The sequence below is a fragment of the Pongo pygmaeus genome, chromosome 19 (genome assembly GCF_028885625.2).
Source record: "Pongo pygmaeus isolate AG05252 chromosome 19, NHGRI_mPonPyg2-v2.0_pri, whole genome shotgun sequence".
Classification (NCBI taxonomy): domain Eukaryota; kingdom Metazoa; phylum Chordata; class Mammalia; order Primates; family Hominidae; genus Pongo; species Pongo pygmaeus.
The window spans coordinates 80,375,812-80,393,675 of record NC_072392.2 but is presented as its reverse complement, the minus strand read 5'-3'; the positions used below and the strand labels follow the sequence as shown (position 1 = coordinate 80,393,675).

Genomic DNA, 17,864 nt, shown 5'->3' with positions numbered 1-17,864 from the left:
CACATTTTCTTAATCCAGTCTACCATTGTTGGACATTTGGGTTGGTTCCAAGTCTTTGCTATTGTGAATAGTGCCACAATAAACATACCTGTGCATGTGTCTTCATAGCAGCATGATTTATAGTCCTTTGGGTATATACCCAGTAATGGGATGGCTGGGTCAAATGGAATTTCTAGTTCTAGATCCCTGAGGAATCGCCACACTGACTTCCACAAGGGTTGAACTAGTTTACAGTCCCACCAACAGTGTAAAAGTGTTCCTATTTCTCCACATCCTCTCCAGCACCTGTTGTTTCCTGACTTCTTAATGATCGCCATTCTAACTGGTGTGAGATGGTATCTCATTGTGGTTTTGATTTGCATTTCTCTGATGGCCAGTGATGGTGAGCATTTTTTCCTGTGTTTTTTGGCTGCATAAATGTCTTCTTTTGAGAAGTGTCTGCTCATGTCCTTCGCCCACTTTTTGATGGGGTTGTTTGTTTTTTTCTTGTAAATTTGTTGGAGTTCATTGTAGATTCTGGATATTAGCCCTTTGTCAGATGAGTAGGTTGCGAAAATTTTCTCCCATTTTGTAGGTTGCCTGTTCACTCTGATGGTAGTTTCTTTTGCTGTGCAGAAGCTCTTGAGTTTAATTAGATCCCATTTGTCAATTTTGGCTTTTGTGGCCATTGCTTTTGGTGTTTTAGACATGAAGTCCTTGCCCATGCCTATGTCCTGAATGGTAATGCCTAGGTTTTCTTCTAGGGTTTTTATGGTTTTAGGTCTAACGTTTAAGTCTTTAATCCATCTTGAATTGATTTTTGCATAAGGTGTAAGGAAGGGATCCAGTTTCAGCTTTCTACATATGGCTAGCCAGTTTTCCCAGCACCATTTATTAAATAGGGAATCCTTTCCCCATTGCTTGTTTTTCTCAGGTTGGTCAAAGATCAGATAGTTGTAGATATGTGGCGTTATTTCTGAGGCCTCTGTTCTGTTCCATTGATCTATATCTCTGTTTTGGTACCAGTACCATGCTGTTTTGGTTACTGTAGCCTTGTAGTATAATTTGAAGTCAGGTAGTGTGATGCCTCCAGCTTTGTTCTTTTGGCTTAGGATTGACTTGGTGATGCGGGCTCTTTTTTTGTTCCATATGAACTTTAAAGTAGTTTTTTCCAATTCTGTGAAGAAAGTCATTGGTAGCTTGATGGGGATGGCATTGAATCTGTAAATTACCTTGGGCAGTATGGCCATTTTCATGATATTGATTCTTCCTACCCATGAGCATGGAATGTTCTTCCATTTGTTTGTATCCTCTTTTATTTCCTTGAGCAGTGGTTTGTAGTTCTCCTTGAAGAGGTCCTTCACATCCCTTGTAAGTTGGATTCCTAGGTATTTTATTCTCTTTGAAGCAATTGTGAATGGGAGTTCACTCATGATTTGGCTCTCTGTTTGTCTGTTATTGGTGTATAAGAATACTTGTCATTTTTGTACATTGATTTTGTATCCTGAGACTTTGCTGAAGTTGCTTATCAGGTTAAGGAGATTTTGGGCTGAGACAATGGGGTTTTCTAGATATACAATCATGTCGTCTGCAAACAGGGACAATTTGACTTCCTCTTTTCCTAATTCAATACCCTTTATTTCCTTCTCCTGTCTAATTGCCCTGGCCAGAACTTCCAACACTATGTTGAATAGGAGTGGTGAGAGAGGGCATCCCTGTCTTGTGCCAGTTTTCAAAGGGAATGCTTCCAGTTTTTGCCCATTCAGTATGATATTGGCTGTGGGTTTGTCATAGATAGCTCTTATTATTTTGAGATACGTCCCATCAATACCTAATTTATTGAGAGTTTTTAGCATGAAGGTTGCTGAATTTTGTCAAAGGCCTTTTCTGCATCTATTGAGATAATCATGTGGTTTTTGTCTTTGTTTCTGTTTATATGCTGGATTACATTTATTGATTTGCGTATACTGAACCAGCCTTGCATCCCAGGGATGAAGCCCACTTGATCATGGTGGATAAGCTTTTTGATGTGCTGCTGGATTCAGTTTGCCAGTATTTTATTGAGGTTTTGTGCATCAATGTTCATCAAGGATATTGGTCTAAAATTCTCTTTTTTGGTTGTGTCTCTGCCAGGCTTTGGTATCAGGATGATGCTGGCCTCATAAAATGAGTTAGGTAGAATTCCCTCTTTTTCTATTGATTGGAATAGTTTCAGAAGGAATGGTACCAGTTCCTCCTTGTACCTCTGGTAGAATTAGGCTGTGAATCCATCTGGTCCTGGACTTTTTTTGGTTGGTAAACTATTGATTATTGCCACAATTTCAGCTCCTGTTATTGATCTATTCAGAGATTCAACTTCTTCCTGGTTTAGTCTTGGGAAAGTGTATGTGTCGAGGAATTTATCCATTTCTTCTAGATTTTCTAGTTTATTTGCATAGAGGTGTTTGTAGTATTCTCTGATGGTAGTTTGTATTTCTGTGGGATCAGTGGTGATATCCTCTTTATCATTTTTTATTGCATCTATTTGATTCTTCTCTCTTTTTTTCTTTATTCATCTTGCTAGCGGTCTGTAAATTTTGTTGATCCTTTCATAAAACCAGCTCCTGGATTCATTAATTTTTTGAAGGGTTTTTTGTATCTCTATTTCCTTCAGTTCTGCTCTGATTTTAGTTATTTCTTGCCTTCTGCTAGCTTTTGTATGTGTTTGCTCTCGCTTTTCTAGTTCTTTTAATTGTTATGTTAGGGTGTCAATTTTGGATCTTTCCTGCTTTCTCTTGTGGGCATTTAGTGCTATAAATTTCCCTCTACACACTGCTTTGAATCCATCTCAGAGATTCTGGTATGTTGTGTCTTTGTTCTCGTTGGTTTCAAAGAACATCTTTATTTCTGCCTTCATTTTGTTATGTACCCAGTAGTCATGCAGGAGCAGGTTGTTCAGTTGCCATGTAGTTGAGCGGTTTTGAGTGAGATTCTTAATCCTGAGTTCTAGTTTGATTGCACTGTGATCTGAGAGATAGTTTGTTATAATTTCTGTTCTTTTACATTTTCTGAGGAGAGGTTTACTTCCAAGTATGTGGTCAATTTTGGAATAGGTGTGGCGTGGTGCTGAAAAAAATGTATATTCTGTTGATTTGGGGTGAAGAGTTCTGTAGATGTCTATTAGGTCCACTTGGTGCAGAGCTGAGTTCAATTCCTGGGTATCCTTGTTGACTCTGTCTTGTTGATCTGTCTAATGTTGACAGTGGGGTGTGAAAGTCTCCCATTATTAATGTGTGGGAGTCGAAGTCTCTTTGTAGGTCACTCAGGACTTGCTTCATGAATCTGGGTGCTCCTGTATTGGGTGCATATATATGTAGGATAGTTAGCTCTTCTTGTTGAATTGATCCCTTTACCATTATGTAATGTCCTTGTCTCTTTTGATCTTTGTTGGTTTAAAGTCTGTTTTATCAGAGACTAGGATTGCAACCCCTGCCTTTTTTTGTTTTCCATTTGCTTGGTAGATCTTCCTCCATCCTTTTATTTTGAGCCTATGTGTGTCTCTGCATGTGAGATGGGTTTCCTGAATACAGCACACTGATGGGTCTTGAGTCTTTATCCAATTTGCCAGTCTGCGTCTTTTAATTGGAGCATTTAGTCCATTTACATTTAAAGTTAATATTGTTATGTGTGAATTTGATCCTGTCATTATGATGTTAGCTGGCTATTTTGTTCGTTAGTTGATGCAGTCTCTTCCTAGTCTCGATGGTCTTTACATTTTGGCATGATTTTGCAGCGGCTGGTACTGGTTGTGCCTTTCCATGTTTAGCGCTTCCTTCAGGAGCTCTTTTAGGGCAGGCCTGGTAGTGACAAAATCTCTCAGCATTTGCTTGTCTGTAAAGTATTTTATTTCTCCTTCACTTATGAAGCTTAGTTTGGCTGGATATGAAATTCTGGGTTGAAAATTCTTTTCTTTAAGAATGTTGAATATTGGCCCCCACTCTCTTCTGGCTTGTAGGGTTTCTGCCGAGAGATCCGCTGTTAGTCTGGTGGGCTTCCCTTTGAGGGTAACCCGACCTTTCTCTCTGGCTGCCTTTAACATTTTTTCCTTCATTTCAACTTTGGTGAATCTGACAATTATGTGTCTTGGAGGTGCTCTTCTCGAGGAGTATCTTTGTGGCGTTCTCTGTATTTCCTGAATCTGAATGTTGGCCTGCCTTGCTAGATTGGGGAAGTTCTCCTGGATAATATCCTGCAGAGTGTTTTCCAACTTGGTTCCATTCTCCCCGTCACTTTCAGGTACACCAATCAGACGTAGATTTGGTCTTTTCACATAGTCCCACATTTCTTGGAGGCTTTGCTCATTTCTTTTTATTCTTTTTTCTCTAAACTTCCCTTCTTGCTTCATTTCATTCATTTCATCTTCCATTGCTGATACCCTTTCTTCCATTTGATTGCATTGGCTTCTGAGGCTTCTGCATTCTTCACATAGTTCTCGAGCCTTGGTTTTCAGCTCCATCAGCTCCTTTAAGCACTTCTCTGTATTGGTTATTCTAGTTATACATTCTTCTAAATTTTCTTCAAAGTTTTCAACTTCTTTGCCTTTGGTTTGAATATCCTCCCGTAGCTCAGAGTAATTTGATCGTCTGAAGCCTTCTTCTCTCAGCTCGTCAAAGTCATTCTCCATCCAGCTTTGTTCCGTTGCAGGTGAGGAACTGCGTTCCTTTGGAGAAGGAGAGGTGCTCTGCTTTTTAGAGTTTCCAGTTTTTCTGCTCTGTTTTTTCCCCATCTTTGTGGTTTTATCTACTTTTGGTCTTTGATGATGGTGATGTACAGATGGGTTTTTGGTGTGGATGTCCTTTCTGTTAGTTTTCCTTCTAACAGACAGGACCCTCAGCTGCAGGTCTGTTCGAGTATGCTGCCGGCCGTGTGAGGTGTCAGTCTGCCCCTGCTGGGGGGTGCCTCCCAGTTAGGCTGCTCGGGGGTCAGGGGTCAGGGACGCACTTGAGGAGGCAGTCTGCCCGTTCTCAGATCTCCAGCTGCGTGCTGAGAGAACCACTGCTCTCTTCAAAGCTGTCAGACAGGGACATTTAAGTCTGCAGAGGTTACTGCTGTCTTTTTGTCTGTGCCCTGCCCCCAGAGGTGGAGCCTACAGAGGCAGGCAGGCCTCCTTGAGCTGTGGTGGGCTCCACCCAGTTCGAGCTTCCTGGCTGCTTTGTTTACCTAAGCACGCCTGGGCAATGGCAGGCGCCCCTCCCCCAGCCTCGCTGCCACCTTGCAGTTTGATCTCAGACTGCTGTGCTAGCAATCAGCGAGACTCCGTGGGCGTAGGACCCTTTGAGCCAGGTGCAGGATATTAATCTCCTGGTGTGTCATTTTTTAAGCCCGTCGGAAAAGCGCAGTATTTGGGTGGGAGTGACCCGATTTTCCAGGTGCCGTCTGTCACCCCTTTCTTTGACTAGGAAAGGGAACTGCCTGACCCCTTGCGCTTCCCGAGTGAGGCAATGCCTCACCTTTCTTTGGCTCGCGCACGGTGTGCGCACCCACTGACCTGCGCCCACTGTCTGGCACTCCCTAGTGAGATGAACCTGGTACCTCAGATGGAAATGCAGAAATCACCCGTCTTCTGCGTCGCTCACGCTGGGAGCTGTAGACCGGAGCTGTTCCTATTCGGCCATCTTGGCTCCTCCCCCCATAAGCATTCTTATACACCAATAATGGAGAGCCAAATCATGAGTGAACCCCCATTCACAATTGCTACAAAGAAAATAAAATACCTAGGAATACAACTTACAAGGGACGTGAAGGACCTTTTCAAGGAGAACTACCAATCACTGCTCAAGGAAATAAGAATGGACATAAATAAATGGAAAAACATTCCATGCTCATGGATAGGAAGAACCAATATTGTGAAAATGACCATATTGCCCAAAGTAATTTATAGATTCAATGCTATTCCCAACAAGCTACTGTTGCTTTTCTTCACAGAACTACAGAAAACTATTTTAAATTTCATATGGAACTGAAAAAGAGCCCATATAGCCAAGACAATCCTAAGCAAAAAGAACAAAGCTAAAGGCATCATGCTACCTGACTTCAAACTATACTACAAGCCTACAGTAACCAAAACAGCATGGTACTTGTACCGAAACAGATATATAGACCAATGGAACAGAACAGAGGCCTCAGAAATAACACCACACATCTACAACCAAATGATCTTTGACAAACCTGATGAAAACAAGCAATAGGAAAAGGATTCCCTGTTTAATAAGTTGTGCTGTGAAAACTGGCTAGTCATGTGGAGAAAACTGAAACTGGACCCCTTCCTTACACTTTATAGAAAAATTAACTCAAGATGGATTAAAGAATTAAATGTAAATCCAAAAACCATAAAACCCTTGAAGAAAACATAGGCAATACCACTCAGGACATAGGCATGGGCAAAGACCTCATGACTAAAACACAAAAAGCAATTGCAACAAAAGCCAAAATTGACAAATGGGATCTAATTAAACTAAAGAGCTTCTGTACAGCTAAAGAAACTATCATCAGAGTGAACAGGCAACCTACAGAATGGGAGAAAATTTTTGCAATCTATCCATCTGACAAAAGTCTAATATACAGAATCTACAAGGAACTTAAACAAATTTACAATAAAAAAAATAAACAACTCCATCAAAATTTGGGCAAGGGTAGCCGGGTGCACTGGCAGGCACCTGTAATCTCAGCTACCTGGGAGGCTGAGGCAGGAGAATCACTCGAACCCGAGAGACGGAGGTTGCAGTGAGCCGAGATTGCGCCACTGCACTCTAGCCTGGTTGACAGAGCAAGACCCCATCTCAAAAAAAAAAGAAAAAATTTGACAAAGGACATGAACAAATACTTCTCAAAAGAAGACATTTATGCAGCCAACAAACATGAAAAAAAAGCTCATCATCACTGATCATTAGAGAAATGCAAATCAAAATCCCAGTGAGATACCATCTCATGCCAGCTAGAATGGTGATCATTCAAAAGTCAGCAAACAACAGATTCTGGAGAGGATGTAGAGAAACAGGAATGCTTTTACACTGTTGGTTGGAGTGTAAATTAGTTCAGCTATTGTGGAAGACAGGGTGGTGTTTCCTCAACAATCTAGAACCAGAAATACCATTTGACCCAGCAATCCCATTACTGGGTATATACCCAGAGGATTATAAATCATTCTACTATGAAGACACGTCCACATGTATGTTTATTACAGTGCCATTCACAATAGCAAAGACTTGGAACCAACCCATACGCCCATCAATGATAGACTCGATCAAGAAAATGTGGCACATATACACTATGGAATACTATGCAGCTATAAAAAAGAATGAGTTCATGTCCTTTGCAGGGACACGGATGAAGCTGGAAACCAGCATTCTCAGCAAACTAACACAGAAACAAAGGCCAAACACCGCATGTTCTCACTCCTAAGTGGGAGTTGAACAGTGAGAACACATGGACACAGGGAGGGGAACATCATACACTGGGGCCTGTTGTGGGGTGGGGGTAAGGGGAAAGAGAGCATTAGGACAAATACCTAATGCATGCGGGGCTTAAAACCTAGATGATGGGTTGATGGGCGCAGGGCACATGTATACCTAAGTAACAAACCTGCACATGTATCCCAGAACTTAAAGTTTAATAAATTGAAAAAAAAAAATGACCTAGATTCAACAAAAACCCCAGCCGTAGGGGTGGATTAAAGTTTGATTGAAATGTATATGAAAATACAAAAGGCCAAGAATAGCCAGGGCAATCATAAAAAAGTAAAACAAATGTGAAGGATTTGCACTTCAGATATAAGATACATTGAATATATTAAGAGAGTGGTAGACTGGTGCAAAGACACACAAACAACAACAATAAAGTAACAGATTAAATAGTCCAGATATACAAACACATTTATGGTCTTTGATTTATGAATAAGATAGCCTTACACTGCAGTGAGAAAACTATATTCTTTTCAATAAATGGTGCTGAATATCCACTTAGAAAAAAACCAAATTGTCACCCTTATCCTACATCACGGATTGTAGATCTAAATGTGAAAGTAAAATAACAAAGGTCCTAAAAAGTGAAATAAGAAAATATTTCCATGGGCTTGGTGTATGCAAGGATTTCTCTTCTTTTATTTTAAGTTCAGGGGTACATGTGCCAGTTTGTTACTCAGGCAAACATGTGCCATGGTGGTTTGCTGCACAGATTATCCCTTCCCGAATATTCTACCATAAAAGAGAAGACTGATTAGACTACATGTAAAAATAGGAACTTTTTTTCTGTAAAAAGTATAATTCAAGTGAAAAATCTAATACATATAGTGAGATATTTGCAATTTATAACCTACAATGGACTTGTATCTAGAATATATTAAAAAAATAAGTAAAAGACAGTAAGTTTAAAAAATCAAAAGTAAAAGACAGACATCCAAACAGACAAATAGGTAACAGACATTAAGAGGAACTTTACAAAAGAGATTATCCAAATAACTAAGATATGTAAAAAAGGTGCTCAACATCATTCATCATTAGGGAAATGCAAATTATAAACACAGTGGGATAGTAATACATGCTAACATGGAAAAGACAGTATCAAGTATCAGGCAAGGATATAAAGCAAAACTCTCATACACTGTTGGTTGAATTGTAAAATGGTACTACTACTTTGGAAAATTGAATGACAATATCTAATAAAGTATACATAATTCTATAACAAAGCAATCCAATTTCTATGTATGGCCACATAATCATGCACATATGTTCACCAAAAGGCATGTATAAAAATATCATTTGTAATTGGCCAAACTGGAAATGTCCTTCAGTAATAGAATTGACAAATATATTATAGTATACTTACACAATGGAATATTACACAGCAATGTATTCAAGCACAACAAACTAATTAAAATCATTCCCCATACCAAAATAGGTTCCCTACAGATTTCTACTTGATTACAGTTTATTAGTCTTTGTACTATATAGCAGTGAAAATGAGCAAACTACTGCTGCATGCAACAATATGAATCTGAGAATAGCATGTGACATAATGTTGAGTGAAAGAAATTAGACATAGAAGAATACAGATTGTATAGTTTCATTTATGTAAAGTTCAAAAACAGACAAAACTAGTAAATCTGTGGTCCTAGAATTCAGGATAGTAATTGCCTCCAAAAAGTAAGGAGGAAAAGTCTATGTAGTGGTATCAGGAGTCTTCTGGGTTATGGGTAATCTTTTATTTCACAATCCAGGTTATAGTTAAATGGGTATGTGTAGATGTTCATTTTGTGATAATTCTGAAGTTGGACACATATGATTATATAATATAATTATATATGTCAAACTTTAGTAAAATAATTATCATAGAAAATATGGCTTAAAATATTAGGATCTTAAATTCATAGTAACTTCTTACTAACCTGTAATAACTTGCACTGTATCCATCAATGATTTCAAATCAGTCTCCCCTTTAGCTGTAAGATAAAGTGAATTCAGGAAAAAATTATTTCTAAATAATAATCCAGAAACCAGCTAAAGTTTGTTATTATACATCATTACTTAGCTTCACTTTAATTGAATAACTCTTTTTTGTCATTTTTTTAACTTTTTAAATTCTGAGAAACAAAATAGTATGGTGCAGCACAATAGACAACCCCATATGTTCTCAAAGAAAAAAGTGAATAATAGATTTACATGTAGCAAGACAAGAACTTCCATTCCAAGAAGGCTAAAACATAATTGCTAATTGTATTATACTGTTTAAGCACAGTATTTAAAACTATTTCCCCACAATTTCATATATGCTCTTTTCCTATCCAATTTAAACACATAAATCAAAGTTGAAATTAACTCTTTCTACATGCCTATTTCAGATGTATAATTATATTTGAGGACTATGCTTATTACTAATATCGGCATTTAAGCTTCCATTTCCTCTTTATTTTTATATAGTAAAAGCAAAATTTAAGTATGTATGCATGCAGATGTATATGCACAATCATATATTAAAATAATAAGAGAAATATTGCTGTCCAGAAAAAGATGGCAACTACCAAATTGAAATGCCAGCTGCCAGACCATGTTACCATACAGTCATTTCAGCCAAGGTCCCAAGTTTGAATTCACAATACAAAGGACAATTTGAGGATGTTAATGTATGAATGTATAGGTTGTATGAGAGATAAACATATAAAAATTGATGACTATAATAAACTGCTATGGTTGAAGCCAAGGTCGAGGAACTAGAGCCCACCCTACGTGTCACTACTTGTTTATCTTCTTCCTGCATAGCAACACTTGAAACAATTCAATAAAACATAGTCTTCAAGAGTTAATTCCATATTAGTAAGCTGGCCCTTGACCACTGGACCATAAAGTCTGGCTCGGTAAAGAATATGTTCTTACTGGGCTATTATGCTTTCTTATAAACGTGGTGAAAAATACCATCCATGCAAGTTAATTCTCTGAAGACCCTCAATTCTGATAATGCCACAGGTCTCTGGTGACAAAGACCATATGTTCATCTCTGGTCTATTCCTAACAGACTTTGATACAGCATGTCACTCAGAATTGCTGCAAATGATTACATTATACCAGGTGTAAATATTAGTGTCCTGACCAAAAGCAGTTCTTCATTTTCTTTAGGAATTATCTTGTCAATATCTATTCATTCACTTATTAATTATGTCATTCTCTCATTTACTCAGTAATTTGTCCATCTCTAATTTAACATTTGTGGAGTGCCTACTTATATGCCAAGTACTCTTCTAGGTATTGGAAGATAAATAATATACCCATCCCTACTTTAAGGCTCACATTAAACTGACAAGATAGGCAAATAAACATAAATACACAATTACAGTACAATGTGGCAAATATAATGAAAAATGTATGCACAGTTATTGTGGAAATACAGAAAAGAGGTATCTAATATAGTCTGGGTAGTTAAGAGACAACTTTCTGAAAAAAACAAAACAAAACGTGGCTTTCAATTCTGATAAGCAATGAGAAAGAGTTAGTCATATGAAGGGAAAGGAGAGGCCCTCTGAGTAATGGAGACATCATAAACAAAGCAAGGAAATGATAAAAAGCATGACGTAAAATACAAGTGATATAAAGTTATTTTATTCTATGATATAAAATGGAATAAAAGTGCAATATTATTGGAGGGTAAAATACTAGATTAGGTAAACAGGATCCAAATCATGAAGGAACTTGTTTTCCATATCAATGGACTTAAGACATTTTTTAGCACATGATTGTAAGCCACTAAACACTTTTAAATTGAGTCATGATGTGGTCAGATTTGCATCTCATATAGATCACTATGATGGCTATTTTGTAGAAGCCACTGTAATAGCTGAAACCAGGAAGGAAAGAACCTGAAATATGACAATGATAGAAGGAACAAAGAGATGTTAACAGATTTATATATGGAATTTTTTCAATGTTTTATTATGTAAATTTGCAAACATACAGCAAAGTTGAAAAAACTGTACAATGAACAGGCCTATCATCTAGATTCTACTATTAACATTTTAGTATACTTGCTTTGTCATATATCCAATCATCTATGTATGGTAGTTTGAGGTAAAACTGGCATGATAAAGTGATAGTCCAGATAGGAGGTGATAGGAAACAAGTGGTTATAAAAAATGAATCCCATGTATCTAGCTTATGTGACTAAATAGACAGTGATAGAACAAATGGGGCAGAGAATATAGGACTAGAAGGTAGCTTGGACAGGGAACAAATGAATTCAGTTTCAAATAGGTTAAAGGATGTCTCCTACGGAATATCTGAGTAGAAATGTCTAGCAGGCATTTAGATATACCAGTCTGCAGTGCAGGGGAGAGGTCTGTGTAAAAATACAGATTTGAAAGTCATCAGCATGTAGGTGATATGTAAAACCGTAGATATGAGTGAGATTTTCCAAAGAGAGGATGTAAAATGAAAATCAGAATGAGAAAATCCAGATTGTGGTAACGACACAGAAACTAGGGGAACAAAATTTCAAGGTCAGATTTATCATCAATATCAAAGACAGCAGAGAGCTCCAATAAGAAACAGAATGAATAATGTCTAATGCAATCGACAAATGGCAACTTATGGTGTCCTTAGAGAAGTTTCAGCAATGTTAGGGAGCTGAGTCAGAATACAAAAATGAATGGGAAATATGGAAAGAATACACATTAACCTTCTTTCAGTCCTTTCTTTTTCCACTCTTTTCTTTGGCTTTCTGAACATTCCCAGATGTGAAAAACAATCTTAGAATCAATCTAGTCAAATGCTTTGTATTCTATGTGGATTTAGAAAATGAAGACAGGCTTTGTTCTTGCTCTGAAACTGAATCTTTCTGAGATGTTGCAAGATTTTTTATGATCACAAAATTAAACTGGTTTTAGAAATACTCATATATAAACCCTCGACCCACTTCTGAAGAATTTTTTTATATCTAAAATGAGTCACCATCAACTGGAAGGTTTCTTGTCAGCTCTCCAAGTTCTTCTTTGGTAAGTTCAATCCCCATGTTTCCTAGTACGTTGTCCAAGTCTCTGATATCTACTGTCTCTCCTTAGTAAAGAGAAAGAAATATGAAAATTCCCACTAATGCTGAAATGTTCCACCTTATATTTGCTTATGCATTAAAGATTTTGTTTTGCAGGTAGACTTAAGATCACTGGAACCTGTTTAAGTTTACACAGAGATTCAATATGGTTAGAATTAAGCTCAGTTCCCTTAAATCTTTTTAGAAGAATAAACATACTCACCATAAATTTTCAAAGGGAACAAAATTAGCTTCCAGTGTATTATTCTTATAATGAAAATAAGAATTTCTAGTGAAATGAGAAAATTACTATGGTTGGAATAAGAATACATGGGTTTGAATACTGTTTTCTACTATTTATTATCTACAGGAACTTATTCAAATAACCTAACTTCTTTGGTTTCCAGTTTTCTGTTGTATGAAATGAAGATGTTCCTACCTGTTTCACAGAGTTTCTGTGGGGATAAAGTTACATGTGAAAAAACCTAGAACTCTGTCAGCATAGAAAGTGCTTGATACACTTTAATAACTACTTCTGAGCCAAAGGTAGGCTCATTTACCTTTTTAACCCAAACTAGATTCATTGTCCACGCTAACCACAATCACTGAATGGCAATTCTCTTGCATTTTACAATTAACCTTTAAAAATAAACTCAGTCTCTTCTCTAGGAAAGTGTATCAAAATGTGTATAAATATGATCAATATAAATAAAACAAAAATAGACATTCTGCCAAGATAAGAAATAGTGTAAATTATGTTGGATCCATATGTTGGAGAGTAGCAGGATTCCTTATCAAGTGATTAGGAACTACGACAACAAAGAGGTAAATTGAGAGTGATTTGTTAACTCATCATCCATCTTACCATTGAAAGCTTTCAAACCAGATAAGATTTCATTCTGATACACCTTCTCAGACTTAGTTTATGTCTCTACTGTGAAATATACCTGATACACCTTCTCAGACTTAGTTTATGTCTCTACTGTGAAATATATCTGATCATCTACTTATGGTCATTACTGAGAAAAAACTTATTGTAAAAGACTAATATTTAGCTCAGAAGACAAATATTTCGCAAAGCAATATAACCGAATATATGTCCATCATTGTGATGATTCATGTCTTTCTTTTTTTTTAATTTTATTATTATTATACTTTAAGTTTTAGGGTACATGTGCACAACGTGCAGGTTTGTTACATATGTCTGTGTGTGCCATGTTGGTGTGCTGCACCCATTAACTCATCATTTAGCATTATGTATATCTCCTAATGCTATCCCTCCCCCATCCCCCCGCCCCACAACAGTCCCCGGTGTGTGATGTTCCCCTTCCTGTGTCCATGTGTTCTCATTGTTCAGTTCCCATCTATGAGTGAGAACATGCAGTGTTTGGTTTTTTGTCCTTGCGACAGTTTGCTGAGAATGATGGTTTCCAGTTTCATCCATGCCCCTGCAAAGGACATGAACTCATCATTTTTTATGGCTGCATAGTATTCCATGGTGTATATGTAAACTAGTTCAACCATTGTGGAAGTCAGTGTGGCAATTCCTCAGGGATCTAGAACTAGAAATACCATTTGACCCAGCCATCCCATTACTGGGTATATACCCAAAGGATTATAAATCAGGCTGCTATAAAGACATATGCACATGTATGTTTATTGCAGCACTATTCACAATAGCAAAGACTTGGAACCAACCCAAATGTCCAACAACGACAGACTGATTCATGTCTTTCTTTGGGATGGAGGGTAATGCTCAAACAGTGTGCATCGCAAAAGACATTCTTCAATTTCCTACAATGGTAATAGTTCTTCACTAATAATGAGTAATGTCATTCATAGTAGTAACAATAGATTTCAGACCATGCTCTCCTATGCTACAGCTAAGTCAATACAAATGTTTCATAGCCTTTCCCCAAAGTTTGAAATTGACCAGTAATTCACACCTTTGACACTGAACTTATTTCCATAATGCTAGAGTTTTGCCTTTTTTTGACTTTTTTTTTTTCTCACGCACCTGTTCCAGGAATCCAATCTAATGGGTGTGGATCTGTGAGCAGGTGCATACATACACACTCTTAAACTGATAATTCCCAAACCCTAATTGTTTGCAACCACTATGAGCCCACAAATAATGGAGATGGAAGTTTTGGGAAGGTAGAGGAGTGATAGAATGATCAATCTTTCCCTTTTCCCATCTCTTCTCAATTCAAGTCTGCTTGATTTGTTCTGGCATGTTATAATTACTTAATAACCTTGATTCCTGGCTTCTCCTGAATAAAAAAAAAATTTAAGGATCTAGAAGTAGTTTGAAACTTCAGAATAAAGGCTGAAGCTCCCTCTTCTTATTTCTCAAAGGTCCGCACTAGGGAAAATAGGAGACAAGTGTAGAGTTGGTCAGTAACAGTCCACCACATTCCAGTAAGAAGACCCAACAGAAGGATAAACCACCACATCAGGCTTTTCTCCTGGAGTCAGTCACCAACACAAGCAACAGCACCAGAGAGACTGCATAACACCTGATCTGTGAAGTCTGTTGTAAGCTATCTATGATAGTGGCAAGACATCTTAAAAGAAAACAATTGCAGAAACCAGGCAGGCAGGGTACACTCAGTATATGCAGAAATAGAAACAGAGGATAAAGGTATCACATCTTTCAGGACAGATAATATTTACAAAGACAGAAGAGGGAAGAGGGCATCCCAGGTGGCACATATAGACTTTAAATCCTATACTTAATATGAAGATGAAGCTATTTGATGACAGTGATGGTGGGAGGAGAAAATCAATCCAATGTGGTGACAGGCTGTCATGTTATCAGCATATCAGGCCTTGGCAGGGTCCCAGGGGACAATTCTTTTATCCAGAGATTGCACACATGTGGACTCCACAAGTAGCATCTCCCCTTATTAGCCTTCAAACTGGAAGCAGATGGGCAACAGGTATACCAGCCCTGCTGGAATTCATAATAAAAACTGGCAATCACAGAACCACAAAAGGCCAGAGCAACACCTACAGGCTGGCTGGGGCTCAGCTGGAAGAACTGGAATGGAACACTTGGGGGACTATCGAGCTTAAACACCAGGAAGGCTTGAGAGGAGGAGTACACAGGGACATCTGGAAGCAGGAAGTAAATATTTGACTTTAGAACTATTTCCCTATAGACTGGGATACCAAAAAAAGGGAACCAAGGTACAAATTCAGACCATAAGAAGCCTGGAAGAAGAAACAAGACAGGGACCAGTCAGTAGCAGCTGGGCATAAGCAAGAGGTACATCACATGGTAAGAAGTAAGAAACAGCTGCTGGTCCTGTGGTTGGGTGGGCAGCCAGGATGACAGGATAGAGAAGCACTCTCAGTTATGAATATCAGAAGGATGGTGAAGACAAGATATCATTACAATCTGGAATCTTAAACCATTATTTCCACCAACCAAAACAATGTGGTTATGGCACAATGTCTCCTTAACCTGTGAGTTCTGCACCAGCTTCATGGAATCCAAGAAACAGGTAAAATGCACCTAAGATGGTTTCATAAATTTTCATACTCTATTTTTCCATTTCTATAACATTCTTAGAGATGAAACTATAGTGGAGAACAGATCACTGGTTGACAGCCTAAATAGAAAAGTTTTAAATTAAAAAAAATAAGGCAAAATACAACTCACAGAGAAGAGAAATAAAATCCATAAAATAGTTTAAGTTTCATAAAGGAGCACTTTTCTGATTTGCCTTAAAAATTAGGAATATCTTATGAGGACGATGAAGAAAAAAAAAGAAAAAAATAGGAATATCTTCACTGGCTGGCCGTGGTGGCTCACATCTGTAATCCCAGCACTTTGGGAGGCCAAGGCAGGATGATAGCTTGGGCCCAGCAGTTCAAGACCTGCATGGGCAACATAGTAAGACCTTGTGTCTAAACAAAAAAACAAAAAACAAAAAACAAAACAAAACAAAACAAAAAAAAGAGAAAACAAAAAAGAAAAAAAAGAAAGAAAGAAAAGAAATATCTTCACTAAAATATGGAAGCTAGGCCAAAATCTTGTCACTCTTGAAGCAGTTGTTAGTGACACCCTGCTTGCTGAATATATGTACAGGTATAACATTTTAAATTATATCAATGTACTTTTCGTTCTCACATTTCCTTTCTTCCATGCAACCTTTCCCAAATCAGCCATAGAATTTACACCACTTCAAAAGAAAAAACTTGTTTTTAATGTTTAAAGGCTACTTTTACAAAGCAAAACTCCAAGGTCTGACACTTAGTGTTACTGTAAACTAGAGGACTGAGAGGCCAAAAATTACATAAGGGAAACTCCTTTCCTCCTTCTTTCTACCCCCTACTTGATAAGAAGAGAAAAGAAAAAGTCCACTTTACGGTTTAAGAAAGTGCAACTGGGAAGAGCAATGGTTACAGTAATATAGTTTTATCTAGTTATCATCTATCTATCTACCTACCTACTTATCACCTTTCATCTATTTCTCTTTTATCTATTTATCTCCATTTACTGAGAGGTTTAAGTGTTCTTGCAGCCTACTGCCCACCTTCCATCTCCACCCGAACTCCCCTCTCCAAGAGAAGGTAAGATAGAAGAAAAACTCCAGATATGCCAGTGGGATGAGGGTGGGGTATGAAAAAAGCAACAAGGACTTGTGTCATACTTCCTATTTGGAACTTTGTGAAGTTACCACCTCACTAAGTGTGCAGGCACTAGCATTCCATTGTCATGAAGGATAGATATTGTGGCATGGTATATGTAGGCAGACAAAGGGCTGAAAATATGCCACCCCTTAGTCTCCTTTGGTTTTTGTGTGATACGTGAGAAATTCAGATACTTCCATGTACTTCCAGTGAGGAATGTGAAAGGTATTTCAGAGATGAAAGCCAGTGGGTTTGCCATGGGATATCAAGTCAAAGGGCAAGATGATTCCTAACACAAGCTATTGGGGTCGACGGTCCAGTCTGGGTGCAGACAGAATACTTAACTGGGACTCAAAGGCCCCTATCACCAGTGAGTGCTGAGCCAAGTTAGTGAAGGAAGGATCACAGAATCTTGGCTTTGCTGGGAAAACAGATCGTGAATTTTTCAAGCAGTAGAATTCTGCAGGAGAGGTCAACAGGATCTATGGAATCCCATGAAATATGGGACATTGCTAAAGAGAGTATCAAGAACCCAGACAATAAGACAAGGTCTGGCTGCCCTCTTCTACCACCAGGAAGACATTCAAGCTTTCCCTTATACTGGGGTGCCTTTCTGAGGGGAAGTAAGGGAAATACTTGAAAACTGATAATTTCCCAAAATGAGCTGGGTCAGCCAAAAGAGACTAATTTTTTGC

The 17,864-nt window shown here is 38.0% G+C and overlaps 1 protein-coding gene across 1 annotated transcript in view; it reads right to left on the bottom strand.

The window, feature by feature from the left end:
* Window positions 1-17,864, bottom strand: part of LOC129017919 (EF-hand calcium-binding domain-containing protein 3) — a 535,384-nt gene that overhangs the window by 258,295 nt on the left and 259,225 nt on the right. The window contains exons 47-48 of the mRNA XM_054458898.1: window positions 12,450-12,554; window positions 9,401-9,454 (exon numbers count right to left, since the gene is read on the bottom strand). Of these exons, the coding sequence (XP_054314873.1) occupies window positions 9,401-9,454; window positions 12,450-12,554 (159 nt within the window). The remainder of the gene's footprint in view (window positions 1-9,400; window positions 9,455-12,449; window positions 12,555-17,864) is intronic.